Source organism: Mercenaria mercenaria, chromosome 15, assembly GCF_021730395.1.
Source record: "Mercenaria mercenaria strain notata chromosome 15, MADL_Memer_1, whole genome shotgun sequence".
Classification (NCBI taxonomy): Eukaryota; Metazoa; Mollusca; class Bivalvia; order Venerida; family Veneridae; genus Mercenaria; species Mercenaria mercenaria.
In genome coordinates this window covers 20,503,149-20,530,935 of record NC_069375.1, presented here as the reverse complement: position 1 = coordinate 20,530,935, position 27,787 = coordinate 20,503,149, and the positions used below count along the sequence as shown (strand labels likewise).

The window sequence follows — 27,787 nt, the reverse complement described above, 5'->3', positions numbered from 1 at the left end:
ACTTGGTATTTTGTCATAGCAGGTTTAAGCATTCACTGGAATGTAGGATAGGACTTGATCGTAAATTGTATCTTAAAAAATACTTTTATCTAAACATGCTAAAGCAAGTGAAAGGATACAAATAAAGTCAGTACAAAGTTTTAGCTATTATCTGATTTAGTATAAATTAAAGGTAAGATATCATTACTGTGCTAGTTTTACATTAAAACTTAAAAGACCACATAATTCTGTTTTTCCTAAATATCATATTAACGAATTTTCTGTCTTCATTAGATTTCAAAGATATAATATATCAAACTATTTGTACATTTTGTTTCTTAACAAGTAAGTACAAGTATTTAACCCTTACCATGCTAAATTTCTGTAATGAACTTGTCCCTGTTTCATTTTGGACAATACCATTAACAGTTACAAAGAGATGCATACAAAAGATACTGACTGAATGGCGAACTCTGCAGATCACGATCAGACTGCATGGTCACCAACTTGGCAGAATTAATTGTGTCCAGCATGATAAGGGTTAATTTATCTTGCGATACGGCTTTTTAACGTCAATTTTATCTCATTTAACGTGAATTGTTCTTTTCTCGGACTGCTTCTTGTTTAACCTTTAATGGACCCCATTTTTACACGAAAACGGACATCACAAAGTCATTTAAAGAAAGCGTTGTTTTACTAAAAAACTAAACAGTAATTTAAAAGTGCATGTTACTACAAAAAGGGTCATCCACATGCAAGGTCCGTTGTATTATAGAAAAAAGGCATGTAAAGAAGCTACATGTCTAAACAGTTAAACATCCTTTTTACCACACTGTGTTTGCAAAACTGTTGCACGTCTACATGTTATGCATTTGCATCGATGTGCTGGTGCTAATACTCATGCTTATGTGTTAACACAATAACCCTTATTCTTCTGAGATACAGTAAAATCTACGACTGATTAAAACAGTTATTATTTTAATAAAAAACATTTTTTCTAGCATATGTAAATAAATCTCACTGGGATAGTTCTAACATTTTTGACCAACAGTGTTTAAGTAATACAGTCATTTGCTATTGTATAGCTTAGAGGTACAGAAGGGATGAAGTCGTCTACGCAAATGCTATGAGCATAAGCTAAGTTACATACCAAAATGTTGACGAGGATCATTACTTGTCAGATCAGTTTGATGCCATCGGCTATCCATGGTGTACAATCCTCAAAATCATATTGGCCACCAATAAGGCCGTCGAAAACATACTATACTTAAAATATTTTTTGAAAATGTAAATGCTTTTTGTTTGAAATTGAAAAAGGATTAATAAAATATTTTGGTTTGCCTTTTTTATTTCACTTATATTTATATAAACTGCTCATTAGTACGAATTAAGTACAAGAAACCATCAGCTGGTTACCTTATTTATAGTGATGAAAATGTAGGGTTAACGCACGTTTTTTTTGTGTTACAACATCTGCAGAATCCCAAGGGATTGGTTGGTGCACGAGCCCGAGGGATTCTGCAGGTGTTGTTTCACGAAACAAACGTGTGCTATCGCTATTTTTGCATAAAACACAACTAACGTGCTGGAAATATCGAAAAACAAGACTATTTAGCTGACATCAGCCGATCGAAGTCGGCCGTTTCAGGTTGTTATGGACACATGTTTTATTTATGCATTTCCAGGGCCTACAGAAACAGTGCATATTTTATATCAAACGGACATTCTTGACTGGGTAATTTCTAAGTATGACTCCCCCTTTTTCCATTATATCCGTAGGAACTTTAGCTTTAGAGGCTCGGAATTATGAGAATAGGGCATACACGGCATCCTGTCTTTACACAATTTGCAGGTGAGGTGCCGACAGAACACAATTCTGCTTGGTTTAAATTAATAGTCTGTCCCTTACGCTTTTTAAATGTAAACATTATCGTTTAATAGAAATTGGTATCGATACATTTATTCTTCATATCGTTAAAAATGAAATCTCTAGGCCTATAACGTAGAAAATTTTGCTTTGCACCCCAACCCATCGCAATCAAGGTTTGATAAACACAAAAATTTGAATTTTTCCAACATCGATATAATCAACATAGATTGGATTTATAAACTCAAACATGGTTGGTGAGATCTACAAATAAATTGAAAAATATATAATAAATACCTTCTATTCATCAAATGTTCATTAACTATGGAAAAATCCTTCAAACTTAACGCTTCGTCATGTTTATGCTTTACATTACACACCATCACTACATCAGTAGACTGCATAGATGTGTAAAGTAGACACAAACATTTTTTAAAAGTTTTAGTGTAAGATTTAAAGTAAGCATGTCAACTTTCTCGACTCATATTAATTTGGAAAACGAAATTGTATTTTTGTAAATGTTTAGCTATCATTTTCAGAGATTAAATCGCGGCGTGTAAACTTACTTTGAGTCAAATACGCGTAATAATACAATAATACGGAACGTCAATGCAGTCGCGTATCTAGAGAGGTAGCAGTTATTACAAGTTAAAGTAAAGTTAGGTTGAAAAATGATATTTTTAATAAAAATGCAGATTAAAAGATTTCATAAATCTCGGACCTTTCGACTTCGGCCAAAATTGATTTGGGATCCATAATTTGCTTACGTTGGACCCACAACAGCATATTCAAAACGTTCACCAACAGCGCGTGCTCACGAGAATCTCCTTGTTTGTACACGTTTTTCCCGGTTTGTGCATGCATGAAATCGGCAAAAAACAAAGGTTTTATGCAAGAATATGCATTTAGATTTATTTGATAGATTTGAACTACCTTTAGAACGATAAAAGTGCATAAACACCTTCTAGACCGCCAGTAGTAACTGTCATCTATATCGCATGCTACATAAAAATATAGACCCAAATATGGTCATTAATTAGGTCATGATTTGTGACTTTTAATGATTTAAAACCCCTTAGGATCTCCATCAAACGCATCATACATTATTTTGTAAACTAAGAAGTTATATAAAGCATATCGCATTTCATGATTTGCAGATAACGAAATCCGAAAATCCCTATAACAGCACACAAATGACTTAAATATGAAATTCTTTACTTTCTAATTTTGTATAAATCGATCCTTCAGATGCATCGAAAGCAATACTTAGAAAATAATAAACCCCGTCTGCTTTTTCATAGACAATTATCTCATCGTTTTTAAGCGACTTTTAATGGTTTATTTCCTACAGTTAATGATTTGCATGTAAGAAATGAAATTTTTGAACGTCATAGGACAATATCGATAAAATATCCATACAAATTTATACCATTTTCAAATTAATAAAAGATTGGTTTTAAATGGGTGAGTTTATTTGTTTGCTGAATGGATCTCTTTATTCATTAATCCATATTTTCAAGACATAACAAAATAGCTTGAATCGAATCATTGCAATAGACCAAACAGCACCATTAAGTTAAGTACTTACACAAGCTAGGGAAGTCACCCTGAATACTTTTATATTTGTAACGAGTTAGGTAAATACAGAGGCTGGTGTTTGCATTTACACCAAAATAACAAATATTAACATTTAATAGTTTATTTTAAACATTTTAGAGTTTTACCTTAAATCTCTAAACCATAAAACCGACATTTATGAAACGATATTTTACGAGTATGATAAACCGAATAGTTTAATTTTGAATGACATTAAATAGAGACAGTAAACAATGACCGTTACGTCTAGGAATCATTGGAATGAAAGAATGACTGTTGATCTTAGTCATTATACTGGTTGACAGCGAATCCTAATGACTTTTTGTCATGCAGAAATTTCTTAAGTATGTTAATGTCACTTCCTATCGATTGAAATCCTGTTGATACATGTAAAATTATTGCTCGCTGTCTTTGCTGTTCGCCTTCTGCAAAAAGGGCAACTATAAAAGATACGGTGTAAGTTATATTTCACTGGTATTGCCAGTTAGTAAATGCATACTCAAAAACACATGTCAGAGAAATTTGGTCAGTTTTGACCTTTTAAAGATGTGGAAAAATTATAATACATTTCTTACAAAGAAATTGCCACAAGCTAACAAAGCAAATACACAGAATGATAATCTGGTGTAATTTTGGTCAAACAATCTTACCGAATAAACATGTAAACACTCCTTTGGAAAAAAGTAAGTTTGGGGTATTGCATTACTACCGGAATTCTAAATCTCTGATCATGACAATTATCGCTAATACTTTATGGATATTCACAAACGCCTGAATAGTTTACTAATTTTGTATTTTGTCAAAACAGGTTTTGGCAGTCGATGGAATGCTTGAAAGACTTCATTGTTGTGAGTGGTTGGTATAAACGGTGTTTTTGATAAAAGTAAGAGTAAGGGGGGAAAAGTCAACAACGATCAGTTTCGTTTTAGCTATTATCTTTTAGATTTTTAATTAAGGTAAGATATCTTTATTGAGCTATTTTATGTATTAAACGGTTTTGTAACTCAATTGTTGCTGTCATAAACATCATAACAATGTATTTGTTTAACTTATATAACTTAAGACAGATTGTTTCAACTTCACTATGTCGCAAACTGTGCTTCTTATTTTAACTTCTCATTTAAAGTTTAAATGGAATTCGTTTTTACATGTTTTTACAAGATTGTATAAAAGCTATGTTAACATAATTTGGAACATGTGTATAAAACCGCCACATGTTTACCATCCTTTATTCCTGTAAAGGGTCACAATTTTTAAGGCGCTATACATCTGGACAGTTCAACATCTTTTGAACCTCACCATGCTCAAAGAACGGTTGCGCGACTTCTTTTTGACGCATTTTGCAATAATAACCAAGACCTAAATTGCACAAAACGAATGTTTAATAGTTCTTAGCCAGATTGACTGCCAATAATGTGTCTTTGGAGACAGGGTGACAATGTTGTAAGACAATGTTAAGAATTGCGTCATTTCCTGTAGAAATCCTGTGCTATTTGATGTCAAAGAAATCATTAATCGTTTACCGACCTCTCAAGGAAAAGTTAAGCTCTAGTTCCGGTCACCTAGCCACTATAAAAAGTATGAAATAAAAATGAACATCTCTTACTCACTTTAGCTCCCCGTTGCAAATGGCGGCTTCCAAGGACTAAGTCGCGAATGGCCAAATTGACTTACCTTTTATCTATGTATGACAACCTTCATAATAGGGCACTATTGCAAACGCATCAAAGAAATCTATCATATATAGTGAGGTATGTACATAATTCTTGCCGTTCTTGAAGTGCGCCTCTTTGCTATGTCTCTTTTCATGAGTTTAGGGTTTATGGTAGATAGGAAGATGTCACTTGATCGTGTTTTTCTTGCCGTTTTTTTATGTTGTAGTTAATGGTTTGATGATGAAAACGTTCTAAATACTCATATGTTTCTCAGATGAAGTAAAATCTACAATTGATTTACAAATAAATAGCTTGTTATCTAAAACATTTCAATAATAACGCAAATACGACTATTCACTTAGATATTTTAGCATTTGTAAGAAACATTGGTTAAGTTGTAAAGTTATTGATTTGCATTTAGGCTATTTCAAGAAATTAAAGAATTGAATGGTATCGAACATAATCCATACAATACCCGTACAACATTATACCCATTTCAAATATTTAATGATCGGTTTTTAATAGGTGTGTTTATATGCTTGCTGAATTCATTTCTTTGTTCGTTCATTTATATCTTTGGAACGATCTTTATTTTGAAAAGAATGCACTGGAAAAAATGGACTACTAACGCTTAGTGCAAACTTGAACATATTTTACTTACGGTGTCTATAAATATTGAATGCATATACGTACATCAGACACCAAAACGAATGATTTGAAACATTACAAAAGACTTAACAGGACCATTACTTATACAACAAAAATTCTTTTATATTAGGCAATGGGGGCCTTCGTGGCCGAGTGGTTAAGGTCGCTGACTTCAAATCATTTGCCCCTCATCGATGTGGATTCGAGCCTCACTCGGGGCGTTGAATTCTTCATGTGAAGAAGCCACCCAGCTGGCTTACGGAAGGTCGGTGGTTCTACCCGGGTGCCCGCTCGTCATGAAATAATGCATGGAGGGGTACCTGGGGTCTTTCTCCACCTTTAAAAGCTGGAAAGTCGCCATATGACCTATCATATGTCGGTGCGACGTTAAATCCAACAACAACAACAACAAAATATTAGGCAATAATAAATTATTTACTAAAGGAACATGTGTTCACATTTATACCACAATATTAACTATCTATATTTTACAACAACCGTTCAAATCTCTAGTAGATATTATAAGAGTATTGTAAAAGGGACATCTAAATCTCGTCTGTATGACTTCAAATAATAACCAACACAGTCAAATCTAAATCTTTATACACAGCACAAACTACGTAAGTGTTTATAATGGTACTCGCCAAATCACTTTAAAGGTTGTTTTCTTATTTATAATAACTACATTTGAAAGAAATCAATTTGAGCATTGAAGAAGTTGACGTTTGCCTGAAAGAAGAAGCATATCCATTTTACAAGTCTTAAATTAACAGTGATTATAGAATCTGTTCAAAGTGAATGCATAATGGAGCTCCGCTTAAGCCGATGCAAAGGTCCGTGAGTGATGTTGCACTTTTTAGCCAGTGCTTGAGCTTCTGGCTATATCACTAAATCAACTACCAAGTTTCAACCTCGCATCATTAAAGTTTTCCTTCTATTTCAAAGTGACCGCATCACAGAAATATTATGGACGGTAAACAAAATACTTCCATATTAATTTTCATAATTTTGGTATTGTGTGAGTGTGTGAGCAACTGTATGGCTACTGTTTTAAACAATAAAAACAAACCGCCACGGATTTTCGAATAATTAGGAACTTTGTATTAACATTCGAAATATTCTGAATCACTCCACTCTAGGGTTAGGGTTAGGGCAACGGTTTAGGGTTTAGATTAGGGTAAGCGTTGAAATTGGCCCCGCCCTTCGGCAAACTTAAGTTTTACATAGAGTTGAATAGGGAAACCATTTAAAAATCCTCTTGACTTGAACTACAATGCACAGAACTAAGATATTTGGCATGTACTAATGTCTAGTGGACATCTACCAACAATGTTCAAATCATGACCGGTGAAAGCACAATGAAATGTTGATTCTTCAGATTGTTTCCGTTAAAATAATACTCAATAAGCACTGACCGTCAGTCCTATCAAGGCTTTGATTATCAATTTTTACGAACAGACCTTATTATAAAGAGTCTGCCATTATTTTGCATCGTTGCATTCTTTGCTTCAAAAGTATCTTCTCTTCGTATAGATTTTTATGTTTTGGGTTTAACGCCGTTTTTCAACAGTATTCTAGTCATGAAATGGCGACCAGTGCTCCTGCATTCTGTACCAATACAAACCTGTGCTCCGCAAGTAACTGCCAACTTTCCTACATGAATCAGAGGTACAGGACAAATGATTTCAGACAAAATGTCTTTTATCAAATCGTGACGGAGAACATACGCTCCGCGTGAGGATCGAACTCACGTTTGTGTTATTCAGTATTATTAGCATTATATAGCTTATGTAGGAAGATCTAAGAGCTATAAGATTATTGCTTACTTTTTACCCTGATACATTATATGCAAGATGCATTTAATGATTAGATTTCAAACAGGCTTGCAATCAATCTTGATTTTCTAACGAATGTCCAAAATACTGAATTGCTCTATTATGCAGTTATATATACATATATACATAAGCTTTTTAGTGTTTTCTTATATTTTATTGCATAAGTATATAGACGTTCCGTTTTCTTCATTAGAGAGATGATTCTATAACCTGGTTAGATGAAAAAGAAGTCACATGGCAACGTCGAACATAACTAGTACATCGAACCATTCCATACTTACATGTATGGTCTATAACGGTGGAACAAAAGTAGTAAAAGCCCTTGCTGAGAAACGTATAGATGAGTTGTTACTAACGGGACAGAATCCTGGGGACGGGAAGGTCGATGCATTTCTAAAACAGAACCAGCAGAAGATACTTGGATACCGAGCAGGTAGAAGTAACGAATGGCTGTATTTTCCTGCAGATTATAGCCCTACAGACTTCGCTAAATGGGACTTGAATGCGACAATTTTCATCTTGTTGGAGATTTGTGATCTAGGAAAGCAAATACGAATGTATCTTGAACAACTGAGAAAACTCAGAAATAAGCTTGTGCATTTGAGCAGCACAGATATAAGTGAAAGCAAATTTGATCACTTAAAAACTAAAGTTTCTGTTATTTTGGAGAAATGTCTCTGTGAAATAGGTGATGACCGCCTCGCAATGGACATTGAAGAAATGAATAAGCGAATAGAAGACGGATCAATTTTGCAGAACGCAAGTACAAAACATCATACAACACATGAAGAAACGCGGAATGTTCTTGAAAAGTCGGAAAACTTTGACGGTCAGTATTACTTGAGCCCTGAAAGCAGCCAAATTTCGCATAGATAGATGCAATAGTGTTCTTTAAAAGATATCTTAGCTAGATTAGACGATGAATGATCAATTTTCCCTGAAGTATTATACATTTTCAAAAATGTAATGAGCTTTCGTAAATTATGTAAATGTTTGACAGTTTGTTGACCTGGTTTGCGTATGCTACATTTCTTGGAGAAAAGCTGACAAAATAACGTTCCACTGTTCGTTTTCGAAATAAACTAATTTCAGTCACCGACTTCACCGACTTCATTGGATAATCACATTTTGACAGGACCACTTATCGACTTGACTTATACTTTCACGATTTTTCATAATTAGTGGCTTTTATAGCGTTGAATTGTTCTATAAAACGAGCATTTGAATACAGTAGTTAAAGGGAAAAAATGAATTTCGTTTGATTGCTATTATTAGCTCTTTCTTATTAAGCGAGATTTTCTAAAGATTTTAAATACTTTTATACTTGTACATTTTATATGCCACTACTAGAATTTAAAGTATTTTTTCATTTAAACTAAAATTATATTTATTTCATTATTCTAACGCGACCAGCAAATAACTTATATAAACATAGGAGAAAATCAGTCAACGGTTGTATTGCGATAACCAATGCGCGTCCAGAGTAGTGACGTCATATTCTATGTAGAGAACGATCCAGGTGCGAAGTACGAAGTGTAGTTCATATCGTAAAAAGCAGTTACAATATAATACAACTTTTTCTAACACTGTTGGTACTAATATGTCGTGTTAGAATCAAAATAACAAGTTCCCAAGTCTGATTTTTCGTTCATATGTTAAACAATATATCACCCAGGCCTTCGGCCTTCGTGATATATTCTTACGCATAAGAACTCAAAACACGGGTTATTCTACGATAAACTACACTTGGAACTTATTATTTCTGAAATAATTTTTACATATTTGAAGCTTAAAAGTAATTTTTGAATATTGATATAGGACATTACAATTTCTATTTTGGAATATCTTGATCAAACATGAATAAAACTTTTTATTTCATTATTGTTTTCCATGTAAAATAAAATTGTATTACTTTCAAATAACATAACATTAACAGATAACAGCAAAGTACTCCTTTATTGTATCAGTCATTTTACATTTTGTCTCATGTTTGATTTACCAGAGTCTACAGAAAAGAAATTGGAAACTACTATTGAACTTCTTCAGAAAATTGAGCCAACATTAACATCAGAAAACGAGACGATGGAAGTTCCAGGTAAAAACATAACAGACCTAATAGCAAATTAAAGTATTTCTTAGCAATAACGGTGAGTCAAATATTATTACTACAATATATGTACATAGTCTTTATTTCTGTATTGATAAGTTGCAAGTAATAAACATATTTTATGTTTCAGACATTGGAATTAAAATTACCGTCAAAAACTGCAGTAGAGATAAGGCAGTTGTCATCTCCAATCACATGAGAGATATTTTTAACGACGTCATTTATGAAAAATATGACGATTTCAAAGAGCTGTCTAACGAGTACCGACATAACATGAAAGAAGCCGTATACGAAACATGCATGATATTTTTAAGCAACGGAAGACGAGTATATAAGGCAGAAGTAGAGTGCGTTGTATTACATATACGATGCATTTCACTTGTGGCCTTATTAATACTATTTCGGGACTACATTAACGGTATTCTTGACGAAAACCTGCAGGCACTTCAATCAGCGGTCAGAAGATGTGAGGGCTTTGAAGATACTTCTCTTGAAATGACCGTGTACAAAGATGAATTTTGGAACATTTTGTCAAGGATTGGTAATTATATACATTCATGCTTTTTTATATTCATGCTTTTTTATTTTGTGATAAACATCTAAATGGTAAACAGGGTTTTATTTCAGTTTATTAATTATCTCAGGTAATGTCACCAGACATTACATACTCATAACTATGATCGTTTTCATAAGTCTCCACTTTTTCACCACATGCAGTAATTACGCTCATCTTCATTCATTTAAACGATCATTAACACGTGTAAAATCCCCTGAGAATGTCATCAAGAATGAACTGGAGCTTGCCCACCACAGACTAACGACAATTCTTTCTCGCATTGTACTAAGCAACACTTTGATTATATGTCTGTTGATGCTGTGGTGTGACCAAATATTTATAGAATTTAGTTTCATTCGAAATCAGAATAATTCACTCATTACAAAGCTACATTAAACATATGGAAACTTTATTCACGGTGTAACTTTATACCTATTTTAATGTTTTGTAGCTGTAGACTTGGAGAAGTGTGTTTCTATTAAAGAAAAACAGCACCAGAATCCGCAAAGCAATGGAAAAACCCGAACCGTTTCTGCATTGTCTGTACCAGAAACGTTTCCTACTCAAAGAAAAGATGGAATGGAACAGTACATGAAACAACACACTAGCTCTCAGGAATCCGAACAGCATGAACATATACCACCAAGTGAAAACGACGAACCAACGGAAGCAAAATTACTCGAACCCTCAAAATCATGTGGGACAGATCATACTGGTAATTGATTACAGAAGGAGCGATTTTGACCTAAATGCAGGTCCTGAAATGAAGCTTCAGATAACGTTAAACTAAAACCATTAGTAATATTATCAAAGTTTTGTAGTCATGACACGAATTGAAAGATTTCCACCAAATGATATCTTACAGTTTTATCTTTTTGTGCATATTCTTATATGAAAATTAGATAAAGCTCTACATATGCTGATTTTTATAATTTTGAATTTTGAAATATTTCCATTACGATGAATAAATATCAGGGATGTTTGACGACAGCTGGTCAGTAATACGTCGAAAGACATGCTAAGGAAACTTTGCCCTTATAACAAAATCAGAACGAATAAAATGAAATTATTCTATATTTACTGTCATGGTCGAGATTCTATGTAGATTTTCCCGTTTCTGTTAGAGGTATAGATAAGATGCCGAACGGTAATAAAGTACAAGATATGTTTTATTTTCTTGAATATTTTATTTATTCACAACAGACCATGGCTCAATACTGTCGTTATCCAAACTTATGTAGTTATTTTTATTGCATGCATGCATTTAGTATCTTTGAAGCCAACTAGCTTGCCAATGTGTAGTGGTAATGTGACGCTGAGTTTTTAATTTGGAGTAGTTCTTTATTAGCTCAAATTTTGATTCTTGAGAGTAAGTTGGGACAAAATGAAATAGCAATATCAATTCATCACCGATGTCAATACACAGCGGTCCGACGATGACATTATACTGCAGAAAATAACACAAACACGAAAAACAAAAAAGGTCAGCTGGACAATTGCATGCTTTAATGTCCACATAAATCGATTATTAGTGATGTAATCATAACAAATACATCGTAAATGTACCAGAAAACGTTCAAAATGAATTTCATTTGGAATTTCCTATTAAAAGTTTGGATGTGGCGGGATAGTGACAGTCAAAAGTAATCACGGAGTCCATAAACGACCTATTATTTGGATTACGCTAGCATATGTTCGACAGTATCGTTAAAGTCCCATGACGCTTAAAGTTTCATGTTAAAGGCAATTGGAACAGCGATCGAAATAGATGATATGTATAATTACATGGTGCAGAAAAGCAATATATTCAATACTTTACATGAATTTATAAAGCTAAAGCCTTAAAGGGAGGTAATCAGAAACAACGTTTGTGATAGAACTTTCTACTATGTTAATCAGTATTCAAACCTTTGACAATTATTAGATAAAACAATTATTAAAAATGAAATTTAACAAGAAATTTACATATTTTATCCTGGTAACAAAAAATGTGGCAGCCACATGATAAACAAAGGCGTTATGAGCCTTAAATAAAATGATGTCGTGATAGATGACATATTGTTTGTAACCATACAAGGCAATTTACATTGATATAAAAATAAGCTAGTTATTACATATCAAATAAGATTCGTGTTATTGTTTCCTAGTGTCATAAACATCCTGAAACAAAATGCTGAAGTGACAAAAACACATACATATCCAGTAAACTTGAGATGATTAATGCCTTGTATCAATGTGAGGTGTAAGTTTTAATTTAAACGCATTAATTGATTTATTTATGTCTTTAGTTGCTGAATGCTTTTTAAGTAATGCAAAAGTACTCTTATTTCCGCAATATGGGATTAAACCGAAATAATTTATATAAGAAGAGTGCAGTCACACCATCTTAAAGATACAAACCAGTTAAATCATGCCTAGCATGTCGTCTTGAAATGTTAATTGTCTATATGATGGATTTTTTGACACTTTTGCGATTGACCATTTACGTTTATATATATTCCCTGAGCAATTAGTACATGTTACTAGATTTCCACATAATGCATTTATAAATTTGCTTTTTCTGCTCTTCGAAGGAGAAGCATATATGTCAGCGTTTCGTCTGTCCGTACGACCGTCTCGAAATTCTTGTCCGGAATACTTTTAAGCTGCAACTGAAACTGGAATTGTGTGCAATTTCGTAGGACACTTTTCTTTCAAAAGGAGATGCGCATCTTTATCGTGTACCGGTCCGATGATTGTCACTCAGTCATTGCCCTATGATACTTCAGCATGAGTATACTACAGCACAATGTCTTGTCCGGGGTATTCCTAAGCAACAAGTCACTGGAATTTAGCGGAATTTTACAGGGGGCTTCATTTTAAAGAGGATATGGCATATTATCTTAAATTTTCCAGTCCAAAGATGATTCACTGAGTTATTGCCCTTTGATTTATCAACATTAATAAACTATAGCGCCATTCTTTTCCGGAGTATTTTTCAGCATTCATAGGAAGCTATACACCCAAGAGGAAATGCGCATATTTTCTTCATGTTCCAGTCTAATGACTTTTCAATGAGTTATTGCCCTTTGAGTTTTCAACATTAGTGTACTATAGCAAAATTAATTGTCCGGAGTAACCACTTGCAGGAATTCAGCGAACAGCCGTTGGATGCTTCTCTCCAAAGAAGAAGTGCGTATACCATCTTCATGCCATGTTCCGGTGAGAATCAGTGAATTATTGCTCCATGGTTATTCAACAGTAGCGCTTTCCTTGTCGGGAGTATTTCTCAGCAACCACAGACTGGAATTCACGCACGCACATTACGATCACCCCTTCCCCACCCACTACCCCAAAATATAGTAAAGGAAAATGTCTCTTTCAAATTCTTGTGCCCTAGTATTCCATTACCGCTGCCGCTCATACCCTCGAACTACGACCCCCGCTTCACAAACACACACTGCCACATTACAACACCGCTCCCATACAAACACAAAAAATCTATGAATTGTACTCCCTCTTCCTCTAACCTAGAACTTCAGGCGTATATTACCACGCTTTGCGTAGCTCTTGTTTGTTGTTGTAATACATGCAAACACCATTCATATTTCAATAGTTTCGATATTTAGGAGCATGGACATAAATCATTTGCTAAATGGTTCACCCCATAGAACGCGTAAATGCTTGATTTTTCTGAGGTCATCAATATCAAACATTTCTGACAAGCATCATTGCCATATTAAGGTTAGTGATAAACGTCTTTGTATTGTTTTGCCGTTGTAGAAATAATTCATTTACATCATTCACTTTATCCCGTTGCGAAGTCTACGAAAATGAATGTGATGTACAGCTTACTTTGAAACATTATAGGGCACATTAATAAATTGACGCGAATGTAGACCATATCCACGGTTTATACCGTTGCCCACCTGAACCGTTGCCCACCTGAAAACTCATACGATGTCATTTTTTTTTCATTTAAAAATATACAGAAATAGAAGAAAACGATTCTAAAACGGCTCTCGATTGAAGAATCAGCATACTTCATACAAGTTTACTTTAACAGTACTAAATGACAACACAAGCGTATACATGCAATCAAAAATGTAATCATATAAACTTTGATAATAACGAGCATTGTGCCTAAAAAAGCACAGTCGAACATTTTGCGTATGTTATCGCCTACCATCTTGGATATCTATACCGGAATCCGGAAAATCTATACTGGATCTCGATCATGACAAGTGTTATAGATCAAGCTACATTTGATGATTTTAGTTTGTTATAGTATCAACATCTAAAAGTTCTAGTTTCACATTAGCTTTCTTTATGAAAGATGTTATACATTTCATTTGAAGTTATAACATTAATTACGAGTTTTGTTTTATCTCCTGTTTTAATCTTTATTAATAATTTAATATCAGTACCAGAACTACCTTCAGAGATTTCTACTAAAGAAAAACAGCACATGTTAGTTCTATCCGATGGCAAAGACGGATGTGTTTCTGACGAATTGTCTGTGTCTGCATCTATGCATATAACGGAAAAAGAAGATTTGGACAGCCAGGACAAACAGGATGATCCAAAGGAACAAGTACAACTTGAACATGATACTTCAAGAGCAAACGATGCAGCAAAGAATGAAATGTTACACGAACCACTGAAATCAACTGAGGCAGCAGACACTGGTAGATGTTTATGAGTAGTTGTTAAGGAGTATTATGACACGCATGATATTTTAGCTCCTACAAGGGTAATTCGGTAAATACGAAGGCTTCTGCCATAACTTCGAAACTGGTCACCAAAGATGTATGAAATTTTTATATTCAAAAGTAATATAATCATCTGAAAAAACTAATGCCTTGAAGTATTTCACAAGTTTCTTTCGATGTGTCCCGAAGTTGTTAGCCTTCTTTAATGATCTGTAGAAACCTTTTTTAATTCAGAGCATGCATGACTGTTTTAAGGAAACACTTAGTGTATTTCTGATTGTAAATTTTAAGAAGATATCACTGATGTTAACAAAATAGAGATACAAAATGTGAGGTGATTTTCTATAAGTAATATAACTGTATTTTCATTTATTGATTTTTTTTTTCATTAAAGATGTTAAAATGAAAGAACTGCGGAGACCAATAGCAGGTTGCATCGACTTCGGGACCTCATATGCAGGATGGGCATGGTCATTTAGGTACGCTAAATTACTCTTTATATCATATTACTGGGAGCGGCCTTGTACTTTTTTATATTACGTGCGTTTTCATTCAAAAAGAGCAGGCTGGGATACCTAAAAGGCTCAGTAAGTCAGATACAAAGACAAATTGGTACAATGTTTTATGTTATCTTATCTCAAACCCTTAGATATTCGGTAATAAACGGTGTGTTTAAAACTAAAGAAAACAATAAATCAAATAAATACTTCCCCACTACCAAATGTTCCTAGCACCGTTTGACTCTAGACTGGTGACACATCAGCTGAGTTTGAAATATTGACAAAAAGATATTAAGGCACAAGATGTTGCATTAATTACCAGCTCATACACTTTCCATATAAAACATCTTCAATACCACCTTATTCCATCTTCCGGAAAAGGATTGGAATTTTACAAACAAATATACCTGTTAAATAACGCAATGGAGAAAAAAAGAATTGTTTGTCTCACTACTGGATGCACATGCCATTAAAAGGGTCATGAAATTGGCCTTAATTTTTTCAAACGTTTTTAACAGAGTTTTAACAGGTCACCATTAAATTCACCCATTACTTCTTACTGTTTAATGGGATTTTCATGACCATAGTTTTAATGCCATACATTAAAAATGACTTTGATGGCCATGAAAAGCTGCTTAAAATAAACCATTAAAATAAGTTACTAGGCTCCTTAAAACTCCATGAACATTTTTTAATTGGCATGACATTAATGTGCCATTAAAAAAGTACCCCTTAATTCCACAGTAATTAGTTAGAACTAATGGGGCCATTAACTTTTTTAATACTCTGTTAATGGCCGTTAATTATTAAAAAATTGATTAATGGTCTCATTAAATATGTCAGATTCAATTTTAATGGGTTCATAATATTTTGATTGTATATCAAGTTAAAGGCCATGAAAATTTGCTATCAGACCAAGGTTTTATTGGTACAGACATTAGGCATCAGGTGTATTCATAAAGCAACTGTTGATGACAATTTCAGCGCACAATGGGCAATCACAATTTAGCTCTACTTCAGTACTTTGTGCTCACGTGCATGCACTTAAACAGCTAAGACCAAATGTTTGAAAGATTGCATCACAAGTAGCTTCTCCCATCTCCAATCAAGCGTACCACACTCTTTGATTCATTGAAACGAAGAAGCGATTGATCTGCCTATGCCCAAAATAAATTTAGATCAGACTGTAAATCTTCACAATTATGTGTACTGTTCACTTCTCTATAAACCTTAGTTTCTACTCAAGGATTGGAAAATTTGAAAATCTAAACTAGTCTGAACACATTCTATAATGTAAATTCCTTACCCCACCCATTTTCTTATACAAATGCTGATTATTTGGACAAGAAAAACAAAGAACAGAAAAAGTGGCATGCATCAATACGGTTTTACCCTTACCAAAATATTGTAGATTGATGTTATCAAATAAATTAATACGTTTTCATCCGACTTTCATTGAAATAAATCCGACTTTTTGTAGGAACACAATTCGGCAAACATTTGAAAAAAAATGGCGTAACTGCATCAAGGGGAAATAACTTTAATGCAACTAAATATAACATCATGATATATTATAGACGATGTGTGCGTAGTATGTATTTATTGTGATTAAAGTCCATTTTAGAACAATATGAGACCGGAATTATAAGCATTCAATAGGAGATAAAGCCAAAAACCAAAAAGAGAATATATACGAATCACATTTTACAGAATGTAGGATTTAATGGGCATTACATTGCTGTTAAGGGCCATTAAGTTTACTCTTAAATGAAATCGTACACAACCTGAACATTTAATGGGCATTAAATCAAATTTAAGGGCCATGGATAATCCTGTTAAATTCAAAATATACAGAACTTCACTATTTGTTCAAAGCCATTAACTATTTTAGCTACCAAACTAAATTTTTGATGGCATGATTCATTGTCAAAAATGGGTGTTTTAATGGTATTTTAACATGTAACCCATTAATATTGTGAAACCTGTTAAATAAAGTGATGCAAGAATTAATGGGGATAATTAACGGTTTGTCCTATTTTAATGGATTTTTACAGGGTTTTAAACCATGTTTAATGGTATGTGCATCCAGTAGTGTCTTCCGCATATGCAAACTGTATCATATATAATTTTGTACTGCCTGTTCAATTTAATAGCCAGGAGAAAGCTACTGAATACTGTCAGATCGCCAGACCTTCGTTCAGACAAAATGCATTATGTTTAGTATAGATTAAACATTACGCATTTTCTTCTATTTTAAACTGTAAATGGTTAAATATTTACTGATCTTTTATTACAGTGATAAGCCAACGAAAATTTACACAAGTGTTAGGGTACTGGAAGGTATAACAAATATGGAATGTTATAAAGAACCTACAGCTGCCCTATTCGACGGGAATGGAAACTTTTCTGCGTTCGGTTTTGACGCAGAAGAGAAGTATGAAGAGCTTCTAGCAAAAAAATGCAACCAAGATTGGTATTTTTTTCCAAACTTTACAAAGGAAATCAGTCGCAATGCGGTAGGTATTTAAGAATTAAGGGATGATTGCACTTTGCAATTCTTAACAACCCACATATAATTTGAAAACTTGTAAAAGGTGATTTTATGTTCGATAGAAATGTGTTATTACTTTCTTGGTTATTAGCAAGCCTGTGTACTTGTGATGTCGCAAACATGGTCATTTACGTCTGAATTTTACGCAAAATTAAAGAGATATAAAATAAGTTTATTTTCTCTCATATATTCATTTCTTAAGCTACAATAATGAAACTTGCATCCAAATAAGTGAAACAAAAATGCAATGGTTGCTAGATAGTATCTGTTTCCTTTGAAAGTAAAATGCTGGAAAAAAGAAAGAAAAACGAAGTTTTTTAATTTTTAGATCTGTGGAAAAATGTCACACTCGTCTAATTTTCGGTAAAACGGCTCGAAGTAATTTTGCAAAGTGTTAATATATTCAAGAAAGGACAATTCTCAAAATATGATGTTCAAAGGAAAGAAATAGCGCGCATAATGTACGCACTTAAGAAATAAATTATAGTAAAACCGTGTTTTAACACTATTGATACACAATGGGCGGTTATACATCGGGCGTAGCTGTGGTACCAACATAAGACTTCCCCTAACAGAATGTTTGCCTAAACATCTTTGTTTTAGTGGATAACAAAAATAAAACGGTTAATAAAGATAAATATCATATTTTAAAGAGCATATGAAGATGCAAAGATAAGTTTATCGTTATATTTGAAGTATTTGTATGTTTTGGGTTTAACGCCGTTTTTCAACAGTATTTCAGCCATGTAACGGCAATTAACCTAACCAGTGTTCCTGGATTCTGTACCAGTACAAACCTGTTCTCCGCAACTAAATGCCAACTTCCCCACATGAATTATCAGAGGTAGAGGACGAATGGTTTCAGGCACAATGTCTTTTATCAAATCGTTACGGAGAATATACGCCCCGCCCGGGGATCGAACTCACGACCCCGCGATCCGTAGACCGACGCTGTCCCTACTGAGCTAAGCGGGCGGGCTTATATTTGAAGTAAATTAGTAGAAATCTGTTATACATGACAAGAAGGTACTATGAAAGAAGGCAATAGGGAAGAAGGTATTTTGGTTGGTTTATTTTCTCCTAAATAATTTTAGGAAAATATGAATATGTTTGTGACGTTTTTGAATCGCTACTGTGCCAATGAAGAATTTCATTTTATTGAAAGACGTTGAATAGTGGATGTATGTCCTGCGGCGAGAGCTTCAAATCGTATATAATGAAGTACATTCTTGTTATGATTAAATCTAATAAATATTTACATCGGTAATGCAAAAAAACTGGACAAACTAACAGGACATGTACAAAACGGCCTGTAAGAGACCACTACTGCAATCCACATGATCACTTAGGTTAACTAGATATTTTGATTTCGTCAGTCAGTCAGTTATGTTATGATAACAAGAATCAGCATCAGTCAAAATTTGAATAAGTTATACATACGAATATAAAACATTAGACTACGCTACATTGTCCGTACAGATAAACTCAACAGGCGGAAATTACGTCCCACATAGCAATTTACAATATCCACTTGTTCATGCGAATATCCATTTATTTATGCAAATAGGTCGTGCCAGCAGTGGGCACTAACAGGAAGAGTATTATCTAGATAAACGAAACTTTTCCACATGCTACTTAATAACTGGATATGTGACATTTATAGAGAAAACTCTCTATAAATAAGTGACTATGCAGTTGGCAGAAATATGTCACCATAATAAGTAAACCTAAACTATCTATAATGTTAAAATCTGAGTTTCAAATTCGCTCTTAGAGTATAAGTACCGCACAATATTTTCGCGTTTTTGTTTTCACTAGTATGTAAATAAACAGTCAGTAACATTTTCTTTTAAGATAAAAGATATACGAAGTTAAGTGAGTAATTGGCTTGCTGGAGCAGGGGATGACTGGTTGAAAATGTGATCATTTTGTAGTGATACTTACATAAGTCCAGGTTCTTTTTTTATTTTGGCATTATATACTTTGTTTCTCTCTTGTTTCTAATTCATTCTTTTGTTCTTATTTTCATATAAAGTCTGCAGTATCCACTGAAATTATCGCCGGGCAATGCTATTTAAAGTGAAGTATTAGATTGTCAACTAACCCGTTGTGCTTTAAAATGTCACAGGAGGGCTTAACATTAAATTATATATAAGGCAAACTTTAGCATAATTACGTGTTAATAATGACATTATTCGATTAATAAAAACTTTGAAAGTATGTTAACGCAATAAAACTGCGAGATACCTATATAAACCTCTTTTTGCAATGCACACAACATTTATGGCAGAGATTGCAATCTCAAAACTCTGCAAAATACATGATTTAGCGTTTGAAATGTCAACATTGTACAAGGAAAGGACAGACTAGATGTAGTCACATGGAAACAAGACTTGACAATTAAGATTAATCTCAGCCCCAACTCCCATTTCCTCGTTTGCAATCATTGAAAACAGAGGAAAGCTTGACTAATACATAGACGATGTTAAATGAGAGTCTTTTCATATTGAATTTATTAAACGAGTTGAATAAAATAATAAAACGCAAGGATCTGTCCAGCATATTAAATATTGTTTTCAACGAGTTTAATATATACGGTGTGGAAAGACACAAATGTAAAATTCTTTTTTACCAGATATAAGTTTTTTTCTGCTAAAATATCAAAATTCTTCTTTCTTTACCTATTGTAGCTCAAGTAAATTCGACCGATGACTCCTATACTTAAAACGACGTAAACGTTAAAGCTTTATTACATAAGTGTATTTATCAAAATTCTTGCATAAAAACTACTTTTTTCACTGGATCCGCCCATGTATTAACGGGAGAAAACTCGTGTGCAAACAAGGCAATTCACGTGCTGTTAATACCCGATTTTTAATTTTGAAATGCTTTCCCAGGGACGTATATGTAATTCTGCGCAGATTGACATCTGGTATCTGCGTCTTTTTTCTTTCATGAAAACCTCTTCTTGAAGCATTAAAGATGCAGTCTAAACCATAGAATGTTTTACTGTATCAGTAACTAACGCCAAATGCGCTGCCCCCAACGTTTCTTCCCTTGTTTACTCCCCTTTTAGAATTCTGCGTCAATTCAGATTTTGTAGACAACCGTGAATGTTAAAGAATCGCGTGTTTACCTGTGCGATTATTTGTTTTTAGGTATCATATTTATGATTTTGGTAAATTCATATTGGTAAGTGTCAGTCAGTATGTTTTTATCTAATTTCTCGACGAGTTTATATAAACAGCTTGGAAACTTGACACTACGTTCGTACACATCCGTACTCCAACTGCGTGTCCGTACTCAATATAATTCGAGTGTAAAGTTATCATTCTTAAAATTGTGATCGAGTACACCAAATTGTGAAATGATATGAACAATTATTGGTAATTTTATGTTTGTAATAATGAGAGATAAAAAATCGCTTAAAAACCTTCAGGATGTGCTTTTGATAGTGTTGTTTATTTCCGGGCCCTCGATACGGATATTTAAGACATGTTTACCGTTTCCAAGAACAACTGGAATGATAAATAAAAATGTACCGGAATCGTCAAGTCATCACATATGAAAACAATACATAAATCGTCGTGAAATATATTTTTATGCAAGAATAGCGACAATACACGTTTGTTTTGTGTATTAACGTCTGCAGAAGCCCTTGGGATATGTTTGTGACCTCGACTTTCGGTCTCGGTCACAAACAATCCCGCGGGCTTCTGCAGACGTTAATACACAAAAAAAAACGTGTATCATCCCTACATTCACGTAATGGCTTTATTTCATTCCAACGACGTCAAACGTAATAGTTGATTTTGAATATCGACTATTGATTTTGAATTGTCATTCCGATTTTTGCTATGTCATGAATTTGTTTGAAAATTTTTATTATCTCTCTTTCCTGCTTGTGCAACCATGACAGCTTGAATGAAGAATAATTCTGAAGTCTATCCAGGGTATTTCTTGTAACAGGTCAGTTGTTTCAACTCATAAATGTGTGTTTGACTCAATATTTCAGAATGTTTCAATAGCTACAAAATCGAAAGATGTCGCTGGTAAGGAAATGACAGCGGTGAAAGTTATAGCTGATGTAATAAGATATATGAAAGACACGATAATCACGGATGTACGTAAACATGAAGACGAACACAATGAGCAGGATGTGCACTGGGTACTTACTGTACCGGGTATATTTCTAGATGATGAAACTCTGTTTATGAAACAAGCAGCTAGCCAGGTATCGAAAGTTTTGTATACAAGCATTTTTAACTTTCAAAACAGATGTGCGGATAATTCATGCACAAATATGATTTAGTTATCTTTGAATGAAAAATATAACGGAAAACTAAACAAGTATAACGATAAAAATGGATTTCACTCTTGCCTTTATTCTCTTCCCCAAACATCATATCACTTTCTCTATCTCGTTCCCATTTTTGTATTTGGTATATAATTAAAATGTACTTGTTGTTGAATTTTTAAGCAACCTGTCTGCTGTATTTTCCACTTGCTTTCTATTTGTGGTGGGCCTGCTTTGCGATGGATTGGCTGTACTCTGTGCTTCCGAGAAATCTACCCTAACCTTTTAATCTTTATGAAAAAATTGCAACACCATACGTGCACAATTGTTTCACTTTTTAATTTTAGGGTGGATTATCTAAAATACGCATAGTTTCTGAACCAGAAGCAGCAAAGACATATTGTGAAACGTTCGTACGTATTGATAAAGACAACTTTGCAGATGTACACCATTTCCCTATTGGTTTAACATACTTACTAGCTGATCTTGGAGGTTTGTTTTCCGATGTTGCTTCCTTTGTCTTTTTCCTTATCATGTCGGCTTGCTGAACGTCGCACCACCGAATTTTGCCCCGCCGAACGTCGCCCCTCCGAATTGCGCCCCGCCGAACGTCGTTATGGCGCACCGACAAATGTCGCCCCGCCGAACGTCGCCCCGTCGAATGATGCCACGCTAAGCGTCGCCCCGTCGAACGTCGCCCAGACAAAGGTCACCCCATCGCCTTCCGAAATGACATTATAGTATAAATAAAATTGGAGATAAAAGTTAATTAGATTTAATAGTGATGGTATATTTGTTAGTCCTTCAGGAAGTGTCACCAGAGGAAATTACTCGCTCTTACCCTTACCCCCTCATCCCGACATTCAATCCATCATGAACAATTTTTTTTTGTATGATAGATATGTAGGTTGGTAGGTATAGATAAATTAAGCGTGTGTGCGCCTGCCCGTCCGTCTAACTTTTGTTGTCGAACATTCGGAAAGTACTGTGTGCTTGCCTCAGTAAGATAGATTCTTATCAGCATGACCCTTGCCCAGCCCCCTTAGCCAAGTGTGACATTGACCTTTCAGATAGAGATCTTATATTTGCGGGCGAGAGTCCGTCCTACTAAGGCAAGCATTAAGCATTTTGAAATGCACAGAAAAGTAAAAATCTGGTCACAAATAAGACGTTTGGACGCATGGATGCACGGACGTTTGGACGCATATTCCGCTTCATCTATATGTCATGAAAAAGCCCGTCATTTTAAAGGTATCACTGATAGACTCACTAATTTTATTTATTTATTTGGGTTTTACGGCGCACCAACACAGTATAGGTTATATGGCGCCAAACAGGACTACAAATTTTGGTTTCACATCTCATTTACATCGAAATAAAAACATGAGGTATGGAATCAAAATTTGCATACCTGCTGGAATAACAGAGTTACAGCAAAACAAAGTGTTAAGACCCTATAAGTCGCCTCTTACGATCATGCAAGGGTAAGGCAGGGGTTCCAGGACTCACTAATGGATTGAAGGATGGAGTTGGGGGACGGGGGTGGGCGTTGGGGTGAGCAATTTCCTAAAGAAAAATTTCATTGTCCATTCTTGCATAAAAACTACTTTTTTCACTGGATCCGCCCATGTATAAACGGGAGAAAAATCGTGTGCAAACAAGGCAATTCACGTGCTATTAATACATGATTTTTATTTTTGAAATGCTTTGCCAGGGACGTATGTATGTATTTCTGCGCAGACTGATATTTGGCATCTGCATCTTGTTTCTTCCATAATAACCTTTTCTTGTAGCATTATAGACACAATGTAATCCATAGTATGTTTAGCTGTATCAGTTTCCAACCCCAAACGTACTGCCCCCATCAATGTACGCACTAGCTTCTCTTAGAGTTTACTCCCTTTGCAAAGCGTCTGTTCAGTTATTGTAAATAACTGTGAATAAATAAGTATCGCGTGTAACTTGTGCTATTGCCCGTTTTTAGGTATTATATTAATGACTTTTGTTAGTATCAGTCGGTTTGTTTTTACCTGATTGTTCGCATAATTCATATAATAAACCTCGAAAGCTAGTCACTAGCTTCGTACTCATCCGTACTCTGTTTGTTCGTACTCAAAATAATTCGAATGTAAAGTTGTTATTCTTAAAATAATTGTGTTCCTGTTAATCAAATTTTTAAGTTATATGCCAAATTTTGTGTAATGTAACGTTTGTAATAACTAAAAATAAAAATAAGATGCTAAAAAACCTTCAAATCACGCTTTTAGTAGTGTTGTTGTTATGTGTGCCCCGGTTATGGATATTTAAAACATGTTTACCGTTTCCAAGAGCAACAAGAATGGTAAATAAAAAATGTACCGGAATCGTCAAGTCATCACATATGAAAACAATGCATTTAGTCGTCGTGTAATGTTTTTTTATGCAAGAATAGCGACAATACACGTTTGTTTTGTGTATTAACGCCTGCAGAAGCCCTTGGGATATGTTTGTGACTAGGACCTTCGGTCTCGGTCACAAACAATCCCGCGGGCTTCTGCAGACGTTAATACACAAAAGAACGTGTATTATCCCTACACTGACAAACAGATTATAACTATTGGTAACTATAACCATCTTGTCTCTTCAATTTAATTAATACAATCATGTCAAACCAGAAGGTAAAAAGACGTCGTCTGGCGGGGCGATGTTCGGCGGGGCGACGTTTGTCGGGGCGATATTCGGCAGAGTGACGTTTTGCGGGGTGACGCTGCGGGGCAACGTTTGGCGGGGCGACGTTTATCTGGGCGCAATAACGAAGTTCGGCGGTACGAAATTCGGCGGGGTGACATTCGTCGGGGCGCAATCACGACGTTTGTCGTTGTGTCGCTGCGACAGAACGAAATAACGAAATAACACAAATCAGCCTCCATATTTAGATACTTCTTTTATTTACAGACAAGGGTTTTCGTCTTATAACATAAGAAACTGAGCAGCACATGTAGATATATGTTCTAAGATTTTTTGTATATTATAATTGAACATTCAAGAACTATGCCGTTTTATACATTATCTTTCCGTTACATCGGTACATGTAAACTTTTTACATGCATTTCCAAAGCACAACTCCTCAGTGTTACATTTGGTTACTTATTATTTATGTATTCCATTTGTCAGGCGAAGCAACTAAGATATCTGTCCATCAAATTACTGAGGACGAATTTCGGAGCAAGATGCACTTTTCAACGTGTGAAGAATCAGGTGGAAATACAGTGAACCTAGCTTTTCGAAGCTTTCTTGAAAGTCTTTTTGGAGAAGAAGTTATTAACAAATTCAGGCTTTCGGCAGGACGTGATCACTTGGACTTCTTCCGCGAGTTTGAGATAAGGAAAAGAAAGGTAAATGCTGACCTCGCGCCTTCTATTACGTTTAAGTGCCCGGCTTCTCTTGGAGAGTGTCTTCTTGAAAAGCGGAATCTGACGTTACAATCATGTATTGCAGAGAAAGGACTGTCAAATGAAATTGATGCAAAAACTGATAAAATGAGAATTGGTTCAAAACTTTTGAAAGAGTTTTTTGATGAGCCAGTAGCAAAAATTGTGAAAGCATTAAAAGATGCAATTCGACATGATGAATATGAAATAAGAAGGTTGATATTAGTTGGTGGGTTTTCGGAATCCCTGTACGTAAAACAAAGAATATATACAGAACTAGAAACAGACTTTCCCACCATAGAAATCGAACAACCAGAAGAAGCGTCTCTACATGTTATGAAAGGAGCAATCATCCTTATGAATAAACATCTTTAAAGGAAAAATCTAAACAAAGTTTCAGATCTAAAGTCGCTCTAACGACATATATACTATCAAGTCAGTACACACACAAACAAACAACCATAATGCATGTAAACGTTTAAAAATATTGTTAGTTTTCATAAAACGATAGACTTTTCTCATTTTATGATAAGATTTTATCTAGCGGCTAAGGATATAATAAAATCTGTAAAAAGATCCTTTGGAAGCAAAAAATGCCAAATAACCAAGAAGAATAATAGCAGACTCGATTTAATTGAGTCTGTTCATAAGAGGTAATGAAATGTGCAACACCTCTCACGTCCTCTAGCATCAACTTAAGCGGAAATCTAGTACACATATGTTGAATGGACTCCATGATCCCAAAGGACCTGAAAATATCACAACAATGAACTTGATTCGATTTAAGGAAATGCACAAAATGATCATAACGAAAAAACATGAAGAAGTAATCATGTATGCAGCCTTCATTTGTATCACATAAAATAAATAATAAAACCAAAACGTATATTACCTTTTAGAGGCATAAAACGTAGGCCAAACAAAATAATAGCAGAAACGATTTGATTCTTAAAGGCCTTTAAAACGTTACTGAATGAGCGTTATGTGTGCTTAGTAATTGTCGACCCGGTATTTTAATTAAGCATAACTCTTATCAATGAAAATTTAGTAATTTTAATAAAGAACTCATTTACAAGGGAAATTGGGTATTGTTTGAGATGTAACGAGAAAAGATCACAATCTTCAAATATACAATTTGTTAACCTGTGATCATGTGTGTGAATCAATTTCCTTTTTAGAGAAGCTGTGTGAAGGTCGTAAACTTCGTGTACTTGAACTATATTCCATGGAGCTTGCGGATCCTGCATTCTATTTATCTGTTTAATCAAGTTCCACTAGACCCTGAACATGGGGACGCGGAGGGTGTTACATAATTCATTACCTTTAATGATAAGGGGCCCGTTTCATAAAAACTCATAAGTTGTTTTAAGTTTGCTCCTTTTTTGAACTTAGGAGTACCATAAGTTATTACCTAAAACGTTTCACAATGCTTACTTATGCAATGTATAAACAAAGTCATAAATATTGAAAGAGAATGCCGTTATAAAGTCAATAATCGAATTGTTTTCCTAGTAGACCAAGATGGGCTAAAATGACCGAAAACGACACAGTATTGAAATCCGAATGGGCTCTGAACCAACGAATTCCACTGCCGATAAAAAATAACACATTAATCCTCTCCTGAATTGTCACACTGCATTTATAATTTATCGGAAAAAAACATAAAAATTTCATCTAACAAAACCATAACCATAACAATATATGTACACTAGTTTTGCTTAAAAATGAACACTACTTCATGACTCATACCTTTTTTTCAATAATGTATATTACATGTTTCTGATGTTCTGTAGATGTAGCCTGTAGTATGACATATCCAAGTTTGAAATAAATGTTTGGTGATGAAAACATTTGACTTTGTTAATTTTTGTAAGTTAAAAGTTATACGAGGGGTGTTCAAATATGAATGCAACTAGGCCAATTTTCAAAAGTGCTTAACAAACAATGCCAAAATAATTATCTCAATCCTTCAAAATACTCACCACCATGTTATAGACAAAGTTTCAGTCTTTTAGTCCAATTGTTAAAGGCGTTTTCATAATCTTTTCGAGGTATACTGTTCAGACACAGGAAAATAGTTGAACCGAGATTTTTG

General features: G+C 34.4%; 1 protein-coding gene across 2 annotated transcripts; it reads left to right on the top strand.

Annotated features, from left to right (window-relative positions):
• Positions 1 to 27,787, top strand: LOC128548952 (uncharacterized). Of its 2 annotated transcripts, none has more exons than XM_053524727.1 (12): positions 1 to 172; positions 4,251 to 4,290; positions 7,774 to 8,409; positions 9,583 to 9,675; positions 9,818 to 10,228; positions 10,695 to 10,958; positions 14,647 to 14,910; positions 15,329 to 15,413; positions 17,731 to 17,950; positions 22,001 to 22,219; positions 22,630 to 22,774; positions 25,436 to 27,787. In XM_053524727.1, the coding sequence occupies exons 3-12, from the start codon at positions 7,815 to 7,817 to the stop codon at positions 26,065 to 26,067; spliced, it is 2,928 nt and encodes a 975-aa protein (XP_053380702.1). In that variant the 5' UTR covers positions 1 to 172; positions 4,251 to 4,290; positions 7,774 to 7,814; the 3' UTR covers positions 26,068 to 27,787. The 2 variants fall into 2 exon arrangements, with proteins under 2 accessions (XP_053380702.1, XP_053380701.1); XM_053524726.1 differs by having other exon boundaries at positions 4,251 to 4,398.